General features: G+C 37.7%; 2 protein-coding genes across 3 annotated transcripts; one reads left to right on the forward strand and one right to left on the reverse strand.

The window, feature by feature from the left end:
* The first annotated feature begins 2,371 nt into the window (after window positions 1–2,371).
* LOC144653419 (uncharacterized) lies at window positions 2,372–6,883 on the forward strand. The gene is made up of 2 exons (XM_078513409.1): window positions 2,372–2,454; window positions 5,522–6,883. The coding sequence occupies exon 2, from the start codon at window positions 5,565–5,567 to the stop codon at window positions 6,642–6,644; it is 1,080 nt and encodes a 359-aa protein (XP_078369535.1). The 5' UTR covers window positions 2,372–2,454; window positions 5,522–5,564; the 3' UTR covers window positions 6,645–6,883.
* A 262-nt stretch (window positions 6,884–7,145) lies between these two features.
* Window positions 7,146–20,280, reverse strand: LOC144653417 (protein ST7 homolog). 2 transcript variants are annotated; one of them, XM_078513407.1, is made up of 18 exons: window positions 20,121–20,280; window positions 19,070–19,152; window positions 17,410–17,536; window positions 16,814–16,868; window positions 16,649–16,718; window positions 15,984–16,035; window positions 13,559–13,637; window positions 12,974–13,028; window positions 11,777–11,873; window positions 11,316–11,413; window positions 10,309–10,401; window positions 10,171–10,192; window positions 10,002–10,074; window positions 9,550–9,652; window positions 9,085–9,235; window positions 8,888–8,980; window positions 8,389–8,528; window positions 7,146–7,750 (listed from the first exon to the last, which is right to left on the reverse strand). In XM_078513407.1, exons 1-18 carry the CDS (start codon window positions 20,278–20,280, stop codon window positions 7,655–7,657), a joined length of 1,647 nt encoding a protein of 548 aa, XP_078369533.1. In that variant the 3' UTR covers window positions 7,146–7,654. The 2 variants fall into 2 exon arrangements, with proteins under 2 accessions (XP_078369533.1, XP_078369534.1); XM_078513408.1 differs by having other exon boundaries at window positions 8,389–8,516; window positions 8,875–8,980.
* Window positions 20,281–20,523: the final 243 nt, after the last annotated feature.

Consider the following 20,523-nt stretch of genomic DNA (forward strand, 5'->3'; position numbering starts at 1 on the left):
GAACAAAACTTAATTACACCCCCGTCTATACACATGTCTATAATTGTTAGCCGTTGTAACAGAAATATGAAAATTTAATCATGTGCAATTTGATCGCCTCCTTTCTGAATATGCGTTGAGCACAGCATGAGGCTATTTTTGACACCAGGGCTCTAGCGCAGTCAAGAAACCGAAGGCTCTGGGGTCGAGAATGGGAGCGCTTGTCGAAGGCATGTGCACAGATAGCGAATTCAACTGACTACACGACCATGAACTGAAAGCAGAAACACCAGAATACGGTAACTTTAAAAATGCTTCAGCTAATTACTAAAAACGCTAAAAACGATCGGCAAAACTAATAAACGCTAGCCGCTAACTACAGATCGCGTAATTCGTAGTTCATTTTTAACAGTTTACTTACCGCGCGCAAGGGCTCACTGACTCGCAACAGTACAAATCTCTTCCTCAAATGATCAACTTTTCTCGCGTGAACTACGCCATCCATAATGGTATCTAAATGGTTAGTTTTTTTCTTAGCGTTTAATAGTAAACTCTCCCTACCTCGCCCTATATAAAAATAGATTCCAATTTGCCGTGCGTCTGTTCAGTTATACCAGATGGCGTCCGGTAAAATTTGGTAGGAACCAAAAAGACATTTTGACGTCTTCTGTGATCTATAACTGAACAGAAGGACGGCAAAATGGAATCTCTTTGTTTTATATAATAACAGAAGACTTCAGTGCATTTCAGTGCATTTCAGTGCTAAAGCAATGCCGCTACCAGTGAGCTAAAGATGCTTTCATTTCACAAAAAAGTTTTCCGCAATCACGAAGTACTGTATGATGGAAATATGAAATGTCAACTGAAAAACTAACCTTTATCCCATTTGGAAAGTTGTTTAACTCTTTAAGCTTTAACCTTAGTGTTCAACTGCTATTCATCGATTTCTCGTGGTGTCTTCAAACTACTCAACATCGGACAAGCACTTACAGCTTTCGATGTTTTTTGAATCAGTCAGTGTCTACTTCAAGTCCTAAGACCTTAAATATGTTTTACAACAATGAAGATTAATTTTTATTATTAGGACAATGGAAATTAATTTTTAACACTTCTGTTAACCTTAAGGAAAAGCAACTAACCGTTAATCGTAAAAGCCACAACCCCATGGACACCCTACTTCAAGCTTGTTTAGCCCAGTGATATGTCTCGAAAGGTGAACGATGTTTGGCTGATTGTTTCTCAGTGTTGTGGACCTGCAAGTTTTGAAAAACTTTGCCGATAGCACTGATTTGGATAATGAACTCCGATCACGCGCGAGATTCACACGAGTGACGTCATCTGTACATCTGTATAACTGCACTTTACAGTACAAACAGGGGCAGCAAACATGAAACATGGACTACGCATGGTTTGAAAAGAAAGAAAAGAAACCATGCGTAGTCCACGTGTCATGTTTGTTGACGCTCTTTTTAAATCGATATGTTTTTAACATGTACAAGTGCACCGATTTTTTTATTTAATCAATTGTAATTAGGTTATCCCGTGGCGCATTTTTACACACACGCAGTGACGTCATCTGTACATCTGTACTCTAAAATACAAACAGCGGCAACAAACATCACACATGGACTACGCGTGGTTTGAAAACAAAAACAAAAAGAAACCACGTGTAGTCTGTGTGCCATGTTTGTTGCCGCTGTTCGAACTTTATTTTTTTGTTTAATTGAAATCGCCAAGGAACAATAGTGTTTATGATCTATACTCTAATAGATGACAGGTATCAACCAATTATAACGCGCGTAGTAGCTCGGTTATTGTTTTTAAGAATTGCTTCATGCTTAACGTGCGTATATCGAGTTATGAATACACGCGGGGAGTTTGGAGAGCACGAGAGATGCGCAAGAGTTGCTCGAGGTGATAGCCGAGGGCAACTCTAGCTTCTTGAGTGCTCTCTAAACTTCCCAAGTGCATGCATAACTCGATATACGCACAGCTAAAGCATGAACCAATTCTTTTATACAGTGAACGTCAAAATAATAGTTTGAAAAGCATAGAAACTAAAAAGGAGTAGCGCACCAACTTTTCCTTATATCAGACAGGAATAACCCTGAGCAAAGGGAAAATAAAAACCGTATTTTACGGTATCGATACGATTTTTAGTTTCTCGCAATCTGGCTAAAAATTGCCAATAGTGCAACTATAACCAACGCCACTGATTAAAGCCGGGAACTTTTTATATCAGTAGCATTTCTCATTCTCTTTTCCTCTTATTTCATAGATTAACAAGTCATTATTTTTGCAGCAGGTGTTCAGGAACAGATCATCAAATAACAAACTTACCAGTTGCTTTGGCGACCGATTTAAAAATAATATATTTTTTCAGCGCTGTTCGTGTTTGTTTCACCTCCGGTCGGACGAGAATTAAAGAGATACAAGTATCTTTCAAGGAAAACCTAATTCTACATGTTATTCAAGGTAAGGAAATTAAAAATAATGCCGCTTTAACAGTTATCTCGAGTTTAGGACTCACTGCATTGCAAAACATCTAAGAACTGTTGGTGATATTTTTGGTCTTGAATTTTATATTTGCATTCGATATGATCTAGTTTGTTTTGAGTAACGAATGTTTGGCAGATTGCAGTGTCTAATCGTTCTTTTTGTATTTTATTCGACGGAATTATTCATAAAATGTAACCTCTCTTTTCATCTTTTGCTTGAATTAGAAGAAAATTCTAACGGCATTTTTAATCAGGGTGATAACAGTATTGTTAACGCGTTGTACACGTTGTATTTAAACAGTCGATTTCAGTGTTATCAGGAAAAACAATTACTTTAGATGTTATCCTGCCGAGAAAAAAAACACTACGAAAGATAAACGTTTATGAAGCATGTTCGAACAGTCTCCTGTTTTTTGCATTATTTTGAAGAAGCCCAGTAGATAATGTATTTCAGAGGAAAGGTAATAATAATAATGGTTTGATATTGTAGAGCAATAGCTGACAAATGACAGGAACCCGTTATGAAATATGACTTCGGCTTGATGCTCAGGGTTTCAAAAGTTTAATGTGGCTTCCACAGATATTTTACAAAACTCTGCATAGCATTTTTTTTTAAAAAACTAATTATTATTTGTTGGCTAGTTTAGTAGACGCTGTCAGAGTTCTAAGAATGTTTTTTTTTTTTTAAGTTTTACTACATAATTTGAGAAAAGTTCGATGCGTTTACAATAAACGTGAGTATTGAGCCAAAATGCGCTGGAGTAGTACTGGAGCCCTTTATGTAATTTCAAAGGCAATTGTTTCATGCCACATAATTTCCTCAACTTGAATTCCCACATTATTTTCGAAAACGATAATATACCTTTAAAAAATATAGCAATGAAACAAGACCTGCCTCGTGCATCGAAAACTTTGTACTTTTTTTCAAAACGTCTTTGTCTAATGTTTATTTCTTTTGTTTTTTTATTTGATTGCTGATGCAAAATCACTCAACGAAACCGTGATACAGTTATCGATTCCAAGATTCTGAAATTGTTAACCTCTTCAACGCAAATTCCGTAAATCGCGGTATCTCTTAGAAAGTTACCTCTGTTTGTAGAGTGAAAAAATTAATTACCCACGACAAATCTAATGCAGAGTGCTAATTTAATACTAGCTTACACTGATATCGCCTTAAGCTCTTTATTTATAATCCGTCTATTGTGAAGAGCTTTTGTTTGGAATAAACAAAACCTTAAAACGAACCTCAAATTATTCAACTGATAACCCGGCGCAATCAACACAGCTCTCAGAAGTCGGCGCGGCTTTGGCGCTAAAACATCTCGAAGTATTTGTGATGCTCTAGGTTTTATGCGGTGACGAAGAACACAAACTTTCCTAGAAGAGCTTTGCAAAGTAAGTACACATATATTGAACTCAGAAAATTGTTCAAGACTCGAAAATCTTTGTTAGTCAAGAAGTCGTGTAAACAAACATGTAAAATCCGTTTTGCGATTTTACTGTAGTTACCACTCTTCGAGATTGTTAAGAATTCGTGCAATTCACTGGGATTTTGAAGAATCTAAAGGTCCGTACAGTGCTTGTATCGACCTTAAAGCGGTAGCGTTCTCGATATTCAAGTTTGTATACTGTTTTTAAAGTGGATTTACTATACACATTAAGTCTTCTATTGTTCGGGTTTACAGTCCAGATATATCGGATTTTACAAAGCTCTAGTGGTCTATTTTGTATATTGTGTATAAGACCGCTATTTATGCAAACAGTCTGCATCTAGTCAAGAATAGAATTAGTGAAAAAAGTTTTTAAAGAACGAGAAAGTTTTCTTTTAATGTGAGGGCAGTGGACAATTAGATACTAAGATATTCCTTCAAGTCTGACACACGACAGTTTTATTCAAATAAGGCTCACTTGTTGCCTTTTTCCATTAAACTGACTTAGCCAGAAATATGCCTCATTGGGCAAAAAAAATAATATTATAAAATCTAAGCATCGAAGCCTATTTTTGCGTATAGATAGTGTATTTTGGTCATTAATTCATTAATGCTCTATTTTCCTGTTAGGTCCTTCTGAAGTAAACCAACACAATTCAGATTCAGCAGACAGCTATACAAATCTTACGCAACAAGTGTGTCCGGTATTTTGTTCCCAACTATTATCGTAAATTTTTTGAAACATTTTGCAATACTCTTTTAAAGACCCCCTTTTAAGCTATACGGCAACTTATTTGTAGCTAAACAACGACAGCTGCCGGCGTGAAACATTGGAGAAAACAGACGTTTGACTGTAAATCGCTCCTCGTCTCAACTTAATTTAATAGGTCAGTTCTCTCTACCTCAGTATGGAGTTTGCTTTTGAAATTTTGATTTATTTTGCATCAAGAGTAATCTGTTTTATTTTTCAGCAGTATAGCTTCAAAATCGAGTCATCCACCGCTAACACTTTTTCACACCCTTTTTAATCTAAGGAAGAGTGGTTTGTGGCAATGCGAACCGTTTATTCTTTGCAAAGGTGATTTCAAGTCACACCTCAATTAGTTGCTGTGAATGACTTGTAAAATGGTCTGGTAGCTAATTTTCAAGCATTTCACACTTTAACGTAAAAATACATGACTATAATTATTTTGCTGGTTAAACAAAGCTACCCATCACTAATTAAAGGCAAGGCGACTTGATAACATCGACGGCGTAACAATTTGTCTTTCTTTTGTGTCGGCGGTGTTGTAGAGAGGGACTTGAAGGGATAAAAGGGGAACTGGGATTTGGGCAAATTTTCACTGAGAGAATGGTTGGGTCACTGGGACTGGGAATCACAAAAGAAAAATCAATAGAACTGGGACTGGGATTTGGAAAATCGGAAAACCAATAGGTTGGGAAATGAGTTTTGGGAAAAATTTGGGCTGGGAAATGGGATCTTTACCTCCCCCCCCCCCCTTTCAGACCCTCTGTAGAATTTTAAGTTGTTCTATAGCTTTCTGTGCATTCTAATTTTTCTTTCTTTTCATCCGTAGGGGTTTAATATTCTGTTTTGTCTTTTTCTCGTTCTAGGCTGAAGGAAAAAAAAACACAATTTTTCTTAGGAAAGGACAAGATGTCGAGATCAAGAACACTCCTGAGAGAAGTGATTGACTCAAACCACCGAAAACTCAACAGAATCTCACGCTTTGCACCACCCAAGACCAACACTTTAAAACACCTCCAAAACGAATTCAGAAAAACAATCCCGCGCCCGCGATATGCATTCGTCACCTTGGTGATGTGCGGTGACGAGTATATTAAGGGAGCACTGACCCTCGCTTGGTCTCTAAGGCAACAGAAAACTCAGCATGAATTGATCGTCATGGTAACACCTGACGTCAGTGTTCCTGCCATGAAGCTACTGCGCAAGCTCTACGATCGAGTGTTAAAGGTGCAGTATATCAAAACGCGAGTGAAAAGCGCTTTGAGGGGGAAAAAGTATCGCAGAGAGGATACATGGATTGAATATAGTTTAACGAAAGCGCGTATGCTAAAGCTTACAGAGTACGACAAGATTGTTTGGTTAGACGCAGATTCGCTCGTTCTTAACAACATCGACGCGCTTTTTGAACTTCCAACCCCAGCTGGAGTTTGCTCCAGCATCAAAAATCACGATTACTGGCACGGGTCGAAAATCCCCGAGTTGGAAATTGAAAACTCTGTTGAAAACAATTACGGTGTACACGGATGTATCATGGTACTGACTCCTAATTTAGATCATTATCTGTTAGCGAGTTCGCTCCCTCAAATCGGAACAACAGCGAACTTTGTTGGTCCCGATGAATACTTCTTTACGCAATTGTACAAAACTGAATGGCATCATATTCACGTCAAGTATGCCTGCACGAAATGGTTTTATGAAATGAGGGATGTAAAACCCGAGGTGATTCATTTCTCTGGGGACAAGCCGTGGGAAGTAGAGAGCGACTGGGAAGGAGTGCGAAAGTGGAGAAAGGCAGCGGAGGGAATGGTTCGAGTATGTCCTAAAATGTCGGATTTATTTGTTACAGGAAGTCAATCGAGCTCTCAACGAAGTGACGACGAGGCCGAGTCTTCGGAGAGTGGCAAAGTTTCGTTTAGGACTGAAAGCTCTGAATCTACAGTAAAGTTAAATGGACTCCGCGGTTTCCATGAAACTTTAACTAATAAATGAGACTAAACGAAATACCGTAGAATCCCGAGATCTCGAACCTCCAGGGGAGATATCGGGGTTATCGGTGTTACAGAGCAGAGTAGTACTATTCAAGGGAAATGAAAATTGGTTCCACATATCGGGAATTTCGAGAAACCGCAGGTTCGAGAAATCGAGATTCTACTGTACAGCCATGATTGCTTTGAACTACACAAATTCATGTTTAACTGAGAAATACACAAAAAAAACAACAATAAAAAGCAAATGTTTTTAAATGTTCCAGGAAACAATAGTTAAAACAATGCTTCACTTTGATTTTAGTGACTTTACTTGGAGATTTTATTCTCGTTCAGTGGTGGATGGGAGGCTGGGGAAGTTATAGGACTACATAGGGGAAGGTGGAGTGAGGCACAACAGCCAGCACTTAAAGCTTGAAAAAACTAGGAGCATTGTTATTTCCCCTCGATACTCCCCTCCACTCTGTAAAGTTTCCCCGACAACCTAACAGAACAACGCCAAGGATTGTCTTGGAGAATTGAACTTTTAATATTCAACAATCTTCTTTCTAACTTTTTGAACTACATAAATATATTCTGACAGCCTTAAACGATATAGCAATTAATTTACTAATGTTTGGAGAAATATGTTAGCTCTATAACTATGCTTGAGAAAGAGGGAACATTTACTTTTTAATTTTTTGTTACTTTTTCTCGTCTGTAGTTAAAATATCTTTCACGTAAGGAAACGCGAGACTACGCAAACGCTATGAAGAAAATATTTTAACTCTGATGGGATACGATATCGCATATGCCATTTGCATAAGTGACTCTTTTAAATGCTTTCTTTTAACCCGTTTCTCTTTCTGTTCGAAAATATGCAGGGTTTAGTTAAGTTTACTTTTATTTTGCCGTTTAACAAGCAAACACAGCTCAGACAAACAAAACGTCACTGATCACGTGAACTTTGATTCCAAATATGGAGTTAAATATAGTCAATCAGAGGGCAGGGATGAAAGCACGTGATCGGTTCAATCAGATGCGTGTTAACTGGTGCCAGATGTGAGCCGGAAAGAAATCTTCAAACTTCTGTATGATAAGGTTTAACGGCGTTGAAATCCAGCTCAAACACTGCAAAATAAAACAAATCGAAAATTATATTGATCTGATACAAAAAAATACATCACGTGGGATATACACAGAAATATGGTGCCAAGAAAAAGGAAAACTCGAGAAATGCAGATTTTATCGACCCTAGTATAAGCAATACACAGAAGTATTCGGTGGTCCCAAATACGAATTAAAAAGTAGATTAGACTAATGGACCTTTAAAAATCGAGTCGTGTTCAGTTTCCAAAACCTAAATATCTGCCGAAAATGCCCCTTGACCTGTAATGCTAACATGTCCCTATGCCCTAGTGCAATTAAGTCCTCGCTGGGGACTCTCAATTTTCCTTATAGGGTAAATTCTCGATCTTCCCTACTTAAAGAGTCATTAATTCCATAACGTTCTCTGCCTCTTTCGCCAAGTTACAAGATGGAAAGCTATATTCAATTCCCATTCCCCGCCATCAACATTTGGGCGTCGTGTACCTATTTCCAATATCTCTGAAATGTCCTGCCTAAGCAAAATCTTGCTACTCATATCTATAGCCTTGCCTGAGCAGTGAAGTGGTTATTTTCACAATATTTTATTTACAAGCTAACAGCTAAACAACCACCACTACAGTTCAAAACCAAAAAAATGCCACAGTTTATTTGCTACTTACAGTTTTGGCCGCGTTAGCCATGGGTTCAGGGAACTGGTGAGTAAGAAGAGCCAGCATAGCAGTGAAGGAGCACAGGGCAGCGGTAAACAGAATGAAAAAAGGAAGCTCTTTTTTGGGGTAAATGGAGAGTTCATGATGACCTGAAACAAACCAAAAGTAATATTAGTCACTTTTTTATCTTACAGCTATTTTAGCACAGCTTCAAGCACTGATCTTGACTGCATAAAAAAGAGAAAGTACGGCGCGGGGAAAGCATGAGTTTCACAAAAGTTTTTCCATGTGTTGTTCCCGTGATTTAACCTTTTTCGCACGTGTTTTTCACGCATTGCCGGTCAGCTGTTCACGTGCGTAGAATTTGTCTTACAGTCACAACCCTTGGAAATTTGTAAACCACCTGTGAGAATCTAGAAAGGATTTTGCCGGCACGTTTAAATTCATAGGTACGATAAAGGGGTAGCAAAAGCAGTTAGTACATGTAAAACAAAGATATTTTTCTTACTTGGCAGAAGTTCTCTGTCAGCGTTCTCAGTGCATGCTGGGTAAGGATGAAACAAATGTCCCTTCTCCAGGGGGTAGGGGACGAGACGAAATGCTGAAAGAGACACAGGAGAGTTTTCACGTCCATCTACACAAACTTACATAACTTGAATAAACAAAACAAATCTAAAAAAAATCAAGCAAAAGAGTCTTTCGTACTTCCTTCCCATGTACAGTGAAGTAAGTTAAGAGCGCCCTCCACTCTCTTCCAGTGAGGTAAATGGAAGAAGGCGTAAGCTATCGCTTCGCTGTCTCCTCTTTTTAAAATATGCTCCGGAGGTAGAATCAAACTCTTCTGCTCCAGAAGATACTATAAGAGAAACAAATTATAGATCTTAATGCTGTGACATGCATCAAACTGCTGGCAGTCTGGGCTGGCAGTAACTAAAGATTTGATTAAATAATGGCAACTTTGACATTATACTGGTTTTCCAAACCCCCCAGCCAAGTCAAAGAGCAATCATTAACACAGAGAACTTTTTGACATCTTTCTATTAGTTTTCCAAACTTGTCAGCCAAACAAATAGCCAATTACCGCACATACAACTTTTTAACATTTTTCTGTTGGTCTTTGAAAGCGAATTAACTTGGACTGGACACATATTTGATAACTTAAATCCTTACTTTAGGAACATGAGGATTAAACTCCACTGCTCTGTGTATGGCTTCAACGGCCGCCATTTCAGCTGGACTTAACCCTCTTTTCGCTGCAATCTCAGGAGAGAATCTGCAAAGGAAAAAAAAATTAAAAATGAAAATGCCCCAGTCCATGGCAAATGTTTCTAAGAATAGGGCCTTCAAACATATAACTTGATAATAGGGGAAGCAAAAGAAGAGAAATGCTCTTCTAAAAGAGTAGGTGTTAGTGGTCTGGCCTTAAAATTAATGTTATGGGTGAGTGGCTTATGAAATTATTTACCATCATAATCTGCACTGCGTGCAGAGAGCTAGACATTCTAGCACCACAGCCTTGCAAAACGTGCAGAAAGTAAGATAAGTTTGCACCATAAGCCGGTTATGTGTTGAACATAATTTAGCATACAAGGCCTGCAATGCTACAAAAATTCTTTTCTTACTTGTCGCAGACTGCTCTGGCTTTTAGAAGTGCAGCAGAATAACATATTGTAGCTGACTTCGGAAGACTTATATCTGAATAAAGAAAGTTATGATTAATATTCGTATTAGTCACTTTATCATACAACTGAACTGGTAAAGCAAAGTTGCGTCTTTGTTTTATATTCTTACCATCATATTTGGCTAGAACTTGCTGCAATGGGAAATAACAAAGAAAAAAATTGAAGTTACAGTCAGTTTCAGTGATACATGATAGAGAGATGAAAGGAATTATTGAATGTCAAAAACAAAACAGTTTGGTTTAAATACCTGCACTTCTGAGTAAGCTTGTATTTCGAGTAAAGCCTCCAGAAGATTCTCATGAATGTTAAGAACGCTCATGAGAGGAAATTCCTTCATTAGCTGCAAAAAAACAAATAACATGATCATGAACAACCAAACCTAACTATGATAGAAATGAGATGCAGTTGGAAAAAAAAATTAGTCTGCGACAGGGGTGGAACCCATGACCTTGTGCCTACTGAACTGTTCTACTGAGAAGTCCTGAGATGACCTGAGATACTACTCATACTATATCATTTCAATAGTAGGTTCTATAGTGTCATGTTAGCTAGCTTGCCAGGAGCTCTCACCAGCTCAGTGGTTGGAGTGTCCAACTAGTGTGTTGGAGGTCATAGGTTCAAACCTTACTGGGGACTCTGGATTATTTTCCTAATTGTCTAACGTTCCTGACATAGTGGATAAATATCTTATCATCAAAGCCAACTATATGCCACAAAACAAAGTTTAGTTAAGGTGATTCCCTAGTATTGCATTGTGCATCCTTACTGCGCAGAATTTTATGCGTAATTAGCGCATGCACACAAACAAAAATAATGGTTGCTATGCGGCTTGGCCCGTGAGAGAGATAAATCATCGTTTTCTTGTAAATGAATATGGCGACCTATCATTTTTGTCTCTTAGTTTGAGAGTAGTGATCAAATTCTTTTTGTAAAATGAATACAGATCAATTTCTATGGCAGAATGATACATTATTTCTGGTACTCGCAAAGGAGTTATTAAGGAATTATGTGGTACCTACAAGGTCTTCCTGCTCCTAAACGAATACGGTGACCCCACTTTTTTGTATCAAAAATTAACTTCCCTTAAGGTAAACAACCAACCCGCAAAGTTTGGTTGAAAATCTATGACCAGTTCTATTTCACATGAATTACCTTAATAAGCTTGTCAAACTACACTAGCTATAGAACGTAATCATTGCAAGTGAATGTAACCCTGGCTATAAACTCGCAGACAGTATAAGAATGTAAACCTACATCTCTCATCATTTTAATGGCTTCTTTGACTCTTCCAAGTTTTCTCGCACACATGGCAAGCCTTCGTCTTATATAAACACACACATTGGTGTCTCTTCCTGAAAGTGGAATATAATTGGAAATGTTCATGACTTGGTTTAGGATTAAAAAAGTCAAGGGAAAGGTTGGTAGTAAGGTTTCATTTCATTTAAAACTCAAAAGCGAATGGCAACCTTTCTGAAACCACTGTAATCTAAAGGTATAGTCAAACTTTCTGTAAGTGGACACCTTTGGGGCTTGAACAAGGGTCTTTTTAGAAGAGGTGTTAACTTATGAGAGGTAAAGCACGTAGTGTTTGTATGTGGTGGGAACAAAACCAAGTGTCCACTTAGGAAAGGTGTCTGATTATAGGAGGTTAAAAATGTAGTGTTTTTATGTTCTTATCTTCAATCTTTGTTAAAGAGATTTGGTTTTTTACTCACTGTGTAAGGCTTCCTCTTTTGTGTCTGGGTTCACTGATGCACTATTTCGTAACAAAGCTTCACTGGCCTTCAGTGCTTGTTTGAATAACTTTTCAGCCTGTAAAACAAACATGGATAGTTCGTGACAAGGAAGAAAACATCACTTACAAATGAGAAGAAAAAAAATCCTCCAACAGAACTCCCCACCCCCAGTTCTTCCAGGCATTTGATTTTCAATGAAATCCCTATTTAATAGCAGTTAGAGCTCCAGAAAGGTCATCTTTTACCAAAACCACCTTAAGTAGAAAGTAAACTCTTCCTAGGGCCTCCCTCCAAACTACAGAAGAAACCCATATTATGAATACCATGTCATTATGTCCATGACCTTCTTTTGGCACAAATAGAAACTCAGTCAGCCATTTTCTTCCCTTGTGAATAGCTCCCACTCTCCTGTACACAGGCTGTCATCTTCTTAATTCAGAACTCCTTTATAGAAGCACCCATTAATAACATATGATCAGGGGATCTGTTGGTGTTTAGACTAACAGATACCACTGTACTCTCAGTTTGGAGTAATTATCTTCAATACAGTTGAACCCTGTTATTTTGAACTGTCAGGGAAACAACAATAGCAGGAGATCGAAATAGCTGTTAGTACATGTAAATGACTGAAGAGAAAATCCAAGGGAAATGGGTTTAAGCTTGAAATAACAGGGAATTTGAAATAACCAAGTTTGAATTAGCGTGGTCTAACTGTGGTTATATAATGCACCTATCAATGGTTTGCCCCAGGATGGGGGGGGGGGGGGACAACCACAGGGGAATTTGAATTTTTTTGGAATTCAGAGTTGAAATCCCCACCCCTGGGCACCTAGTGAATGTCAAATTTTACATATGTCCTCTTAAATTTCTAACCCAGCATACTATTTAAGATGTCATAATCCCTACCCTGGGAGAACTTACGATGTCAAATTCCCGTAGGTTGCCCCCCCCCCCCCCATCCTGGGGCAAACCATTGATAGGTGCATAAGAAGCCAGTGTGGGGTTGGTAAAATTCACTGCCCATTTTCCTTGAAATTGATAATGAGCAAGCAAGAATTAAACTACATGTATGCCAGCCATCAACTCTCACCAGTGACTAGTACTTATCAGAAAGCTTGAATCGATACTGGAGTCAACCTACAGTTTCCCTTATTCATAAAATCTGATATTTCTTACCTCTAAAATGGTTTGAGCCTCCTCCTCTGCTAGCAAAATAAGTGCTGTTGGAGAACTGTTCAAGATAACAAACCAAATTAATTTTAACAAACAAACAAACAAACATTATTTCACCAATGTGTGACTTGCATTCAATACAAGATCTTAGACAATGTGCTAATTTTGCCAGGAGCAAGTGTTGTTTTCTTCTTTGACAGCATAAATTGTTGTGGTATTTGGGGAAACAACTCAACAAAAACTTCAAAATTGTCCAAAATCAAGGGCAACAAAGTGGTTAACCAGACAATGATACCACATGGAATATTGGTATTTCAGCAGACAGTTACTCTGTCCTCAACCAAACACCTTTTATTAAGAAAATTTTAACTAATAGTGGTAAAAGTACCTTTTAAGAATACAGTGGGCAGGCGATAACAGATTAATTAACTAACATGGAATAAAGTTTGTTAAAACATAATTTGTTTAAAGTTAGTTATTCTTATTATCGAAATAAGCTTTTAGAAGAGCAAGAAAGCCCTGCTGACATTGCAATTATTTGTGAGGGAGCTTGATATAAAAGTTTTTTTTTTCTTGCATAATACATACCTAGGATTATGTTCTAAGGCTTGATGAGCTGTCTTGATTCTCTTCTCTTGATCTCTTTCCCTCCATGCTCTTAACATTACTAAAACATTAACACAAGTTCAAATGAAATTATGCAAATTAATAAGAGTCAATGTAGCAACACGAAAAGTGCTAAATTGTAAAAGGTCTTGTTCTAAGGCTAGCAACGTAACCAGTATGCCCATACTGTATTTTCTCAATTAAACGCCCCCAGCGTTTATTTCAAACTTGGCCTGGTGGACCCGGCATTTATTTGAAGCCGGCGTTTAATCAGGGCCCGGGGTTTATTAAAAAAAGTGAAACTTTCTGTTATTTTTCAAGTTGATTTATTATTACCCATCCTCGGATACCCAGGGCCAGTTTGTCAAGGCGGAACAATTTTACCCTTCGTCCCTCCCCAACAAACTGTCCCTGGGTCTACAAGAATGATTATTACCAAGAGTTACAGTATTGCATACCGCATGTTGCAATCAAGATTTGTGACAAACAGAACGGAAACACTATATGAACAACATGGGAACAAGTAAATGTTACTGATATAGAGTTTTAAGTTCATAAATGGCAATGCCTGGACCTCGAACAAACACCGGGACCTCGATCAAATGCCCCTGGCATTTATTTAGAACCTAGCAGTTTTGACCCAGTGTTTGAAAGAGACTGGTGTTTAATCAGGGTCCGGCTTTTAATTGAGAAAATACGGTATACTTTTAAAATAACATGGCTTGTATCTGCTTATAAAATAAGCTTCAAAAATGTTACTAATCTCGTTCCAAGATCTCGCGGGCGAAGCCGAAGGCGAGATCTGGTCAAATCCGATTTGTACCACGTGATTGCCTGTCAGGAATGTGGCAGGCCAGTCAATTGCGCATGCCCTAGACAACTCTAAGAAAATGGCAATCAAATAAATAACCAATCCTCAACTATATGAATAAAGAATGCTTTACCATTCTCGTCTTTCCTGGAATAATATCTAGCAGAGTATTTTACTAAGCAAAAGGCAATCATGAAGGCTTTAGGTCAGGTAAAAATAGTTATTTCATTTAAAAAAATTGTTCATTCGGCGGTTACATGCAATGTCTGAGACATGTCTAGATTTTATACAAATTTGATCCGGTCACGTAATCAATCATAAATATTCTTACGGCAGATTTTCTGTTTATAAACCTCATTATTCGTTTGAAATAGCTCTATAATGCTACAAAGAACTAAAACGAAATCTTCTTGTCTTTTGAGGCCGACTGTAAACAACGAAACGTCCCAAAAATAAATATATTATGATTGCGTGCATGATCTATAATTTGCATAAAATACAGACATTGAATTCCCTTGGGGCCGCATCGCACGTTCAAATTTTAGCGCTGTGACAGCCATGCTTTGAAAGAGCCAATCAAAAAATTGAATTTTCTTACTTGGCCAGATCTCGCTTTCCGGCTTCGTACCCGCGAGATGTGGGAACGAGATTAAAATGTTACTGATGGGAAAATAATAACTTTATTCATCCAGTACACTCAAGCTGGAGAAGAACTGTTCGGTTATCAGTCATTCTGCATGGGCAGGCTTAACCTGCGATCAGGCGTTATTTTTCTCGCGGCGGAGGGGTCAACGGAAAAATGAACGCCTAATACAATTACTTGTCGAGTCGTCTGTAAAAAGTCCAGAATCTGGACTTTTTTCTGATTGGTCAGAAAACAAAAGGCAACATTAGAACTCTATCCTGATTGGCTTACTGAGTTCAAGTCTAATTTCCGGTCCAAAAATATCGCATGTAGATGATTGTTATCATGGCGGGTGTCGAGCGGAATGAAGTAGAGAGCGAGTTCTTCTAGCTTTTAGAAAATTTCTCAAGAGTTTTGTTCCCAAAACATTTAAAGACGAACAAAGGGAGTGTATTCGATGAATAGTTTGTGAAAGAAAAGATGTTTTGGCGGTGCTTCCGACGGGATTCGGCAAGAGCGTGATCTATTATCAATGGTGTCGAAGATTATTGCATCACACCACCAAAGATGCCAGACGATCGTGCCAGTGACGAAAACTACGCCCTTGAAATGTCTGACCTGAGCCTTACACAAAATCAGCCTGTGCAGAAAACAAATTTTAAAAACCATCCGATCAGCTCGTTCAAAAAGGGTAATTCAAACACATGCTTGTGAGAGTGAAAATATAATCTGAAGGCGCTAATCATGCACGCTTATCTGATGGCATCGCCGACATTCTCGACGACATTGACAGATACTTTAATTAGGGGGCAGCAGACCTTCCCTCTGCAGCGAAAAAAAGAAAGCCTGATCGCAGGTTAGGGCAGGCTATTTTTTGTTCTCAGCCAGTACATGTGTGTCATGCATCCAGTCAGACATATTCCCATATCACCCTCTCTCGTACAGTCAATAAGTACGTAAATAATACTCACACTCATCAGATGGCTCTGAGCTTTCAGCATCAGCATCACAAGTAAAGAAAGTCTGTAACATGGAAGAGGAAGATCCAAAAAATAGTTATTTTCTTAAAATACTTTGCCCTGATATTAAAATGCAAGCAAGAAAATTTGTTATCTCTTGTAGTGAAATTATGATAAAAGCTCCATTAAGCCCCTGGGGGTGGGGTGGGGGCATATTTCTTTTTAAAAGGGATTAACAGAGAGGGGGGCTTATTAAAAATCATGTATCAGTTAGGGTATACCGGTATAAAACACAAAATAAAGTACTTCTTAAGGCTTCTCACCGTTGTAGTGTTGTTTAGTAACACATTTTCACAAAAAAAGCAACAACAATAAGTAAATGTGGTTGAAATGAATATGTTTAAAAGGGTAAAGTTCCCCCTGTTTCCTTCTTCATAAATTGTCATTGTCATGATTTACCATCGAGGGAGGGACAGGGGCTTAAAAGAGCTTTCATGGTAAATGTGCATAAGAAGGAAATTGGGACACGGTAACTTAAATGTCCGAGTGGTTGCAAGGACTTTGTTGGATTGATTTTGAGAGTCTAGAAGCTTGAACCCAGACTGCATGCGGGCACCTCATCTTTTACAAGTTAAAATACTAGCTGTCAAATATAACAAATTAGGGTTAAACATTACCTGGTGATCCTGAGCAGATAAATTCATGTCATAATAAGTTAATGGCTCCTTTCCTGTCACCCAGTAATATCTGTAGTTGTAAACAAATGAAATTGTAATTTGAAACATAGATTAGAAAAACGAAAACTACTACAATGAAACAGCAATTCAACAAAGTATGGTTACCTATTATATTCTGCTCCTCTGAAAAGATTTCCAGGATTTCTCCATACTTTACACTCTAAAAACACAGAAAAAAGAATCCAACTCATTGCCTGGTAAGGTAAGGTAAAGCGTGCGTCAAGCCATCTGGCCCATACAGCCTGAGCTCATTTGGGCAGTTTCCATAGCATTAAGTGGCTAGGAGTATTTTCTAATTCCTCCTGGATGGGATGCTGGTCCACTGTAGGGTTACCCCTCAGAATTAATTCGCTGGTATCCATTCATACACCTGGGTGGAGAGAGGCTCTCTAATAACAGTAAAGTGTCTTACCCAAGAACACAACACAGTGACCCTCAATCCACGCCATATTTCCTTGGGACACTCATTTTAACAACTGTAACGTGACATTCTGTTACAAATTCTAAGGAATGGAGAATCCCCATCTCCCAAAAGCAATGTTGCAAGATAGATGGCAACAGGAGGCATTGTTGTTTCAAGATACACAACATTGTATTGGGGAAGGGGAGGAATTTCAAATTTCCCCCCTGTTACAAGTGTAAAAAATAAATGGCAAGTGTCCCAAGAAATAGGCCTTGGTTCGAGCCGGGATGGCACATACCTGCTACATTCTGTTGTGTATTTTGTGGAGTATTATCAGAACTACCCAACAGTGGACCAAGGTGTGACAAGGACACATGTTCTATGAAGGATGTGCCATACTTCCGAAAGTACCACCACTCAAATATCTATGAAAACAGAACAGTTAGAAAAAGTTACCAATAAATAGTAACGAGATGCCTAAAGGCTGATTATGTGGGGTGTGAATGGCGTCCACAGAACCATTTTGTTTTATTCAACAATGTACATACAAATAAAAAAAAATGGAAATGCAAACACTCAATAAAGCATTACAAATGACCCTAAGCAAAATGTACGCAAATGCGACTCTTGCCTTTGAGTGGTGTTGTGTTACAAAGATTCAATTAACAAGTACAAGAGTTTGTATAAGAACTAAATGATTTGTTTCAAAAGGTATAAAATTTAATGTTTTGTGAAGGAAATCAGATGTTGCTACCATAAGGAAAATGATCTGGTTAGAGTAACTATCAAGCATGCTCTAGGCGAAATCTCAATGTGATCGGAGCTTTTGAGCAAAATTGAACAATTACCTTATTATAAAAAATTAACGCGTCATGAAATTAACGTGAATTTCAAAAATTCGTGTTAATTTAAGTCGCGTTAATTTTTGTTAACGTTAATTTCCGCACCGTTAATTAAGTGGAGCGTTAATTTCCATGACCTTAATTTCCTAAATTTTGGCCCCGATTTCTCGTTACAGTCCAGACGTTCTTGACTCAAAGGAAAAATCAGTATCTTAACATGGTGGACATCTGCCGCTATCACTGATACTACAAAGAATGCTCGAAGTGGGAAAAGTACCATGAACATTGTTTGCGTTTAAGATTATATGCCAACAAGTGTTTAAATAAACTTGTTCCTGTTGTGTACGTCATGTTAATTTCCTTCATTTTGAAATATTACCCTCTCTTTCGCGTTAATTTCCAATACCTTAATTAACACAAGCGTTAATTTCCTATAATAAGGTAATAAAACCAAATTTACAATGCCGTCATCCCATGTGAAAATGCAATAGATTATACAAGCCTGCTATGAATAGGTCTAAACGACTGAAAGACAACAATATGCATGCAATGGCAGAGATATCTTCAGGAAGGAATTGTTAAGTTATTCAAACTGGAGTTCTCTAGTTATAATTAGCCACATTATATGTATTACTAAATGAAAGAGTACACAAAGATTAATGTCATTTGCTTTTGTCTAAAACATGCAAAATACAATGCTTTCCTAAGGCCATTTCATTTCAGTAGGATTAGACCCATGTAAGGCTAGTAAAAATAGCATGATTAAAATGTCAATACTACACGTGGTGGATTTAAATTTCATGACAATATAATGAATTGTAAAATATGTGAAAACTAATCCTTCAAAGGCATAAAATGTATTGGCCAGGCTGGTTTTATCTAAAGGCTTTTGTTGACACAAGACAAAATATCAAAGATCTATAAATTATGTCCTTAAGTAAAAAACAGAATAATCCTTGAGAAAGCTTTTGAACAGCCAGAGGAAACATTCCACATCCAATCAGAAGTCATTTTACTAGGTTGAAGAGATGTTAAAGAAACTGCAAATGTCACAACAGATGCTTAAGCTGAATAAACAAATTGATCTCTGAATGACTTTAACAGAACTAGACTCACCAGTATAATTCCAGATATGAATGAAGATGTTCCCGTGAGAGCAACATAAAACTTAGGAGTCAGTGTGTTCAGGAACAGAATAGCTGAAAAAAATTGTAAATTAGTAATTAAAACTTTAAGACCTGTTTGGTTCATGCAACTTGTAAAATAAACATTGAAATGTAGCTATTAGCTGATGCAGTTTAATGAGCAACAACCAAGCATTTTCATCGGAGATTGATAAACATGCCTGGTTGTTTAGCCACCACAAGTTTGAACACTTGCATGAAGATCATTTAATTAATCACTTCATCCAACATGATGCTGAATAAAAATGATTGATGGCTTAGCTGGGACTTCAGGTTGAATAATACATCAAATTAAAAAGGATTATCCTAACATTTAATTTTAATTTTGTGTTACATCAGAACTGCATGTGCTCTAGAAGAGCCTGGGTGCCACAGTGAAAAATAATTTTTAGAAATTATAGTGTAAGAAAATATAATAGGATTGCTATCTGAAAAAGCTTTAAATTTCATGTGAAGTACAGGTTTTCAAAATGATTGCTGTCTTCCCTCTCTTCCCTCAAAAAAGAAAAAAAAATTTAAATGAAGAAACATGGCAACTATAAAAAAGATCAAAAGGTCATTCAACAAATTATAAGCTTACGGAATAGACAAACTAGGGCTACGAGGAAAAATCTTAAAATGGTCACATTTATAAGCTGGACTAAAATTCAATGGAATTATAGGATTCTTATTTGAAAAAAGAGGCAAACGCCAACAATGAATACGACTCAGTGAGAACAGCTGACATCACAAGTGTCATCCGGTTTGACATTTTCGATTCGTTTCCCGAATAAAATTCACGTCGATCTTAAACCAAAAAAATCAAACCATGGAAATAAGGACCTACCTATAAAAAGCAATTATTTTGAGGTATCTAAAATAGTTCTCATTTATATGTAATTATAAGACTGATTTGTTAATTTTTTTAGAAAAAAATGAGAAGCGGCGCGAATTTAATTTCTTGATTCTATTTTTCGGTAAACAAATGAAGATCAATGGCTCACCTAAATTCAAGTTTTCCTTCAGACGAAGTGGTGTACGAAGTACATAGAGTAAGAATATGACCAAAAGAAACCAAAATCCCCACAGATACGTCCATGACCATCCGATCCACTGCTTAATTTTACTTATCGATCGCTGAACACCGCTCGGCTCGTCCGCCATTTTGGATCACTAAAAATAAAGCCTCCGCGCTTGCGCAAAATGACTAAGGTCTAGACCTCGCGCGGTCGGGGGTCACTTCAATGTTCAGTCCCCAAGTGATGATGACAAGTGAAGCATCAAGCGTCCCGGATACAACGAGTAAATCAAACAAAGACGCAAAAGAAAAGAAAAGAGATCCACAAAAGAGGATCAAAGAAAGGAAAGGATAGAAAGATAGAAGAGGAACAGAACGAATGGATCAAT

Source organism: Oculina patagonica, chromosome 5, assembly GCF_052425735.1.
Source record: "Oculina patagonica isolate OP01 chromosome 5, crgOcupat, whole genome shotgun sequence".
Classification (NCBI taxonomy): Eukaryota; Metazoa; Cnidaria; class Anthozoa; order Scleractinia; family Oculinidae; genus Oculina; species Oculina patagonica.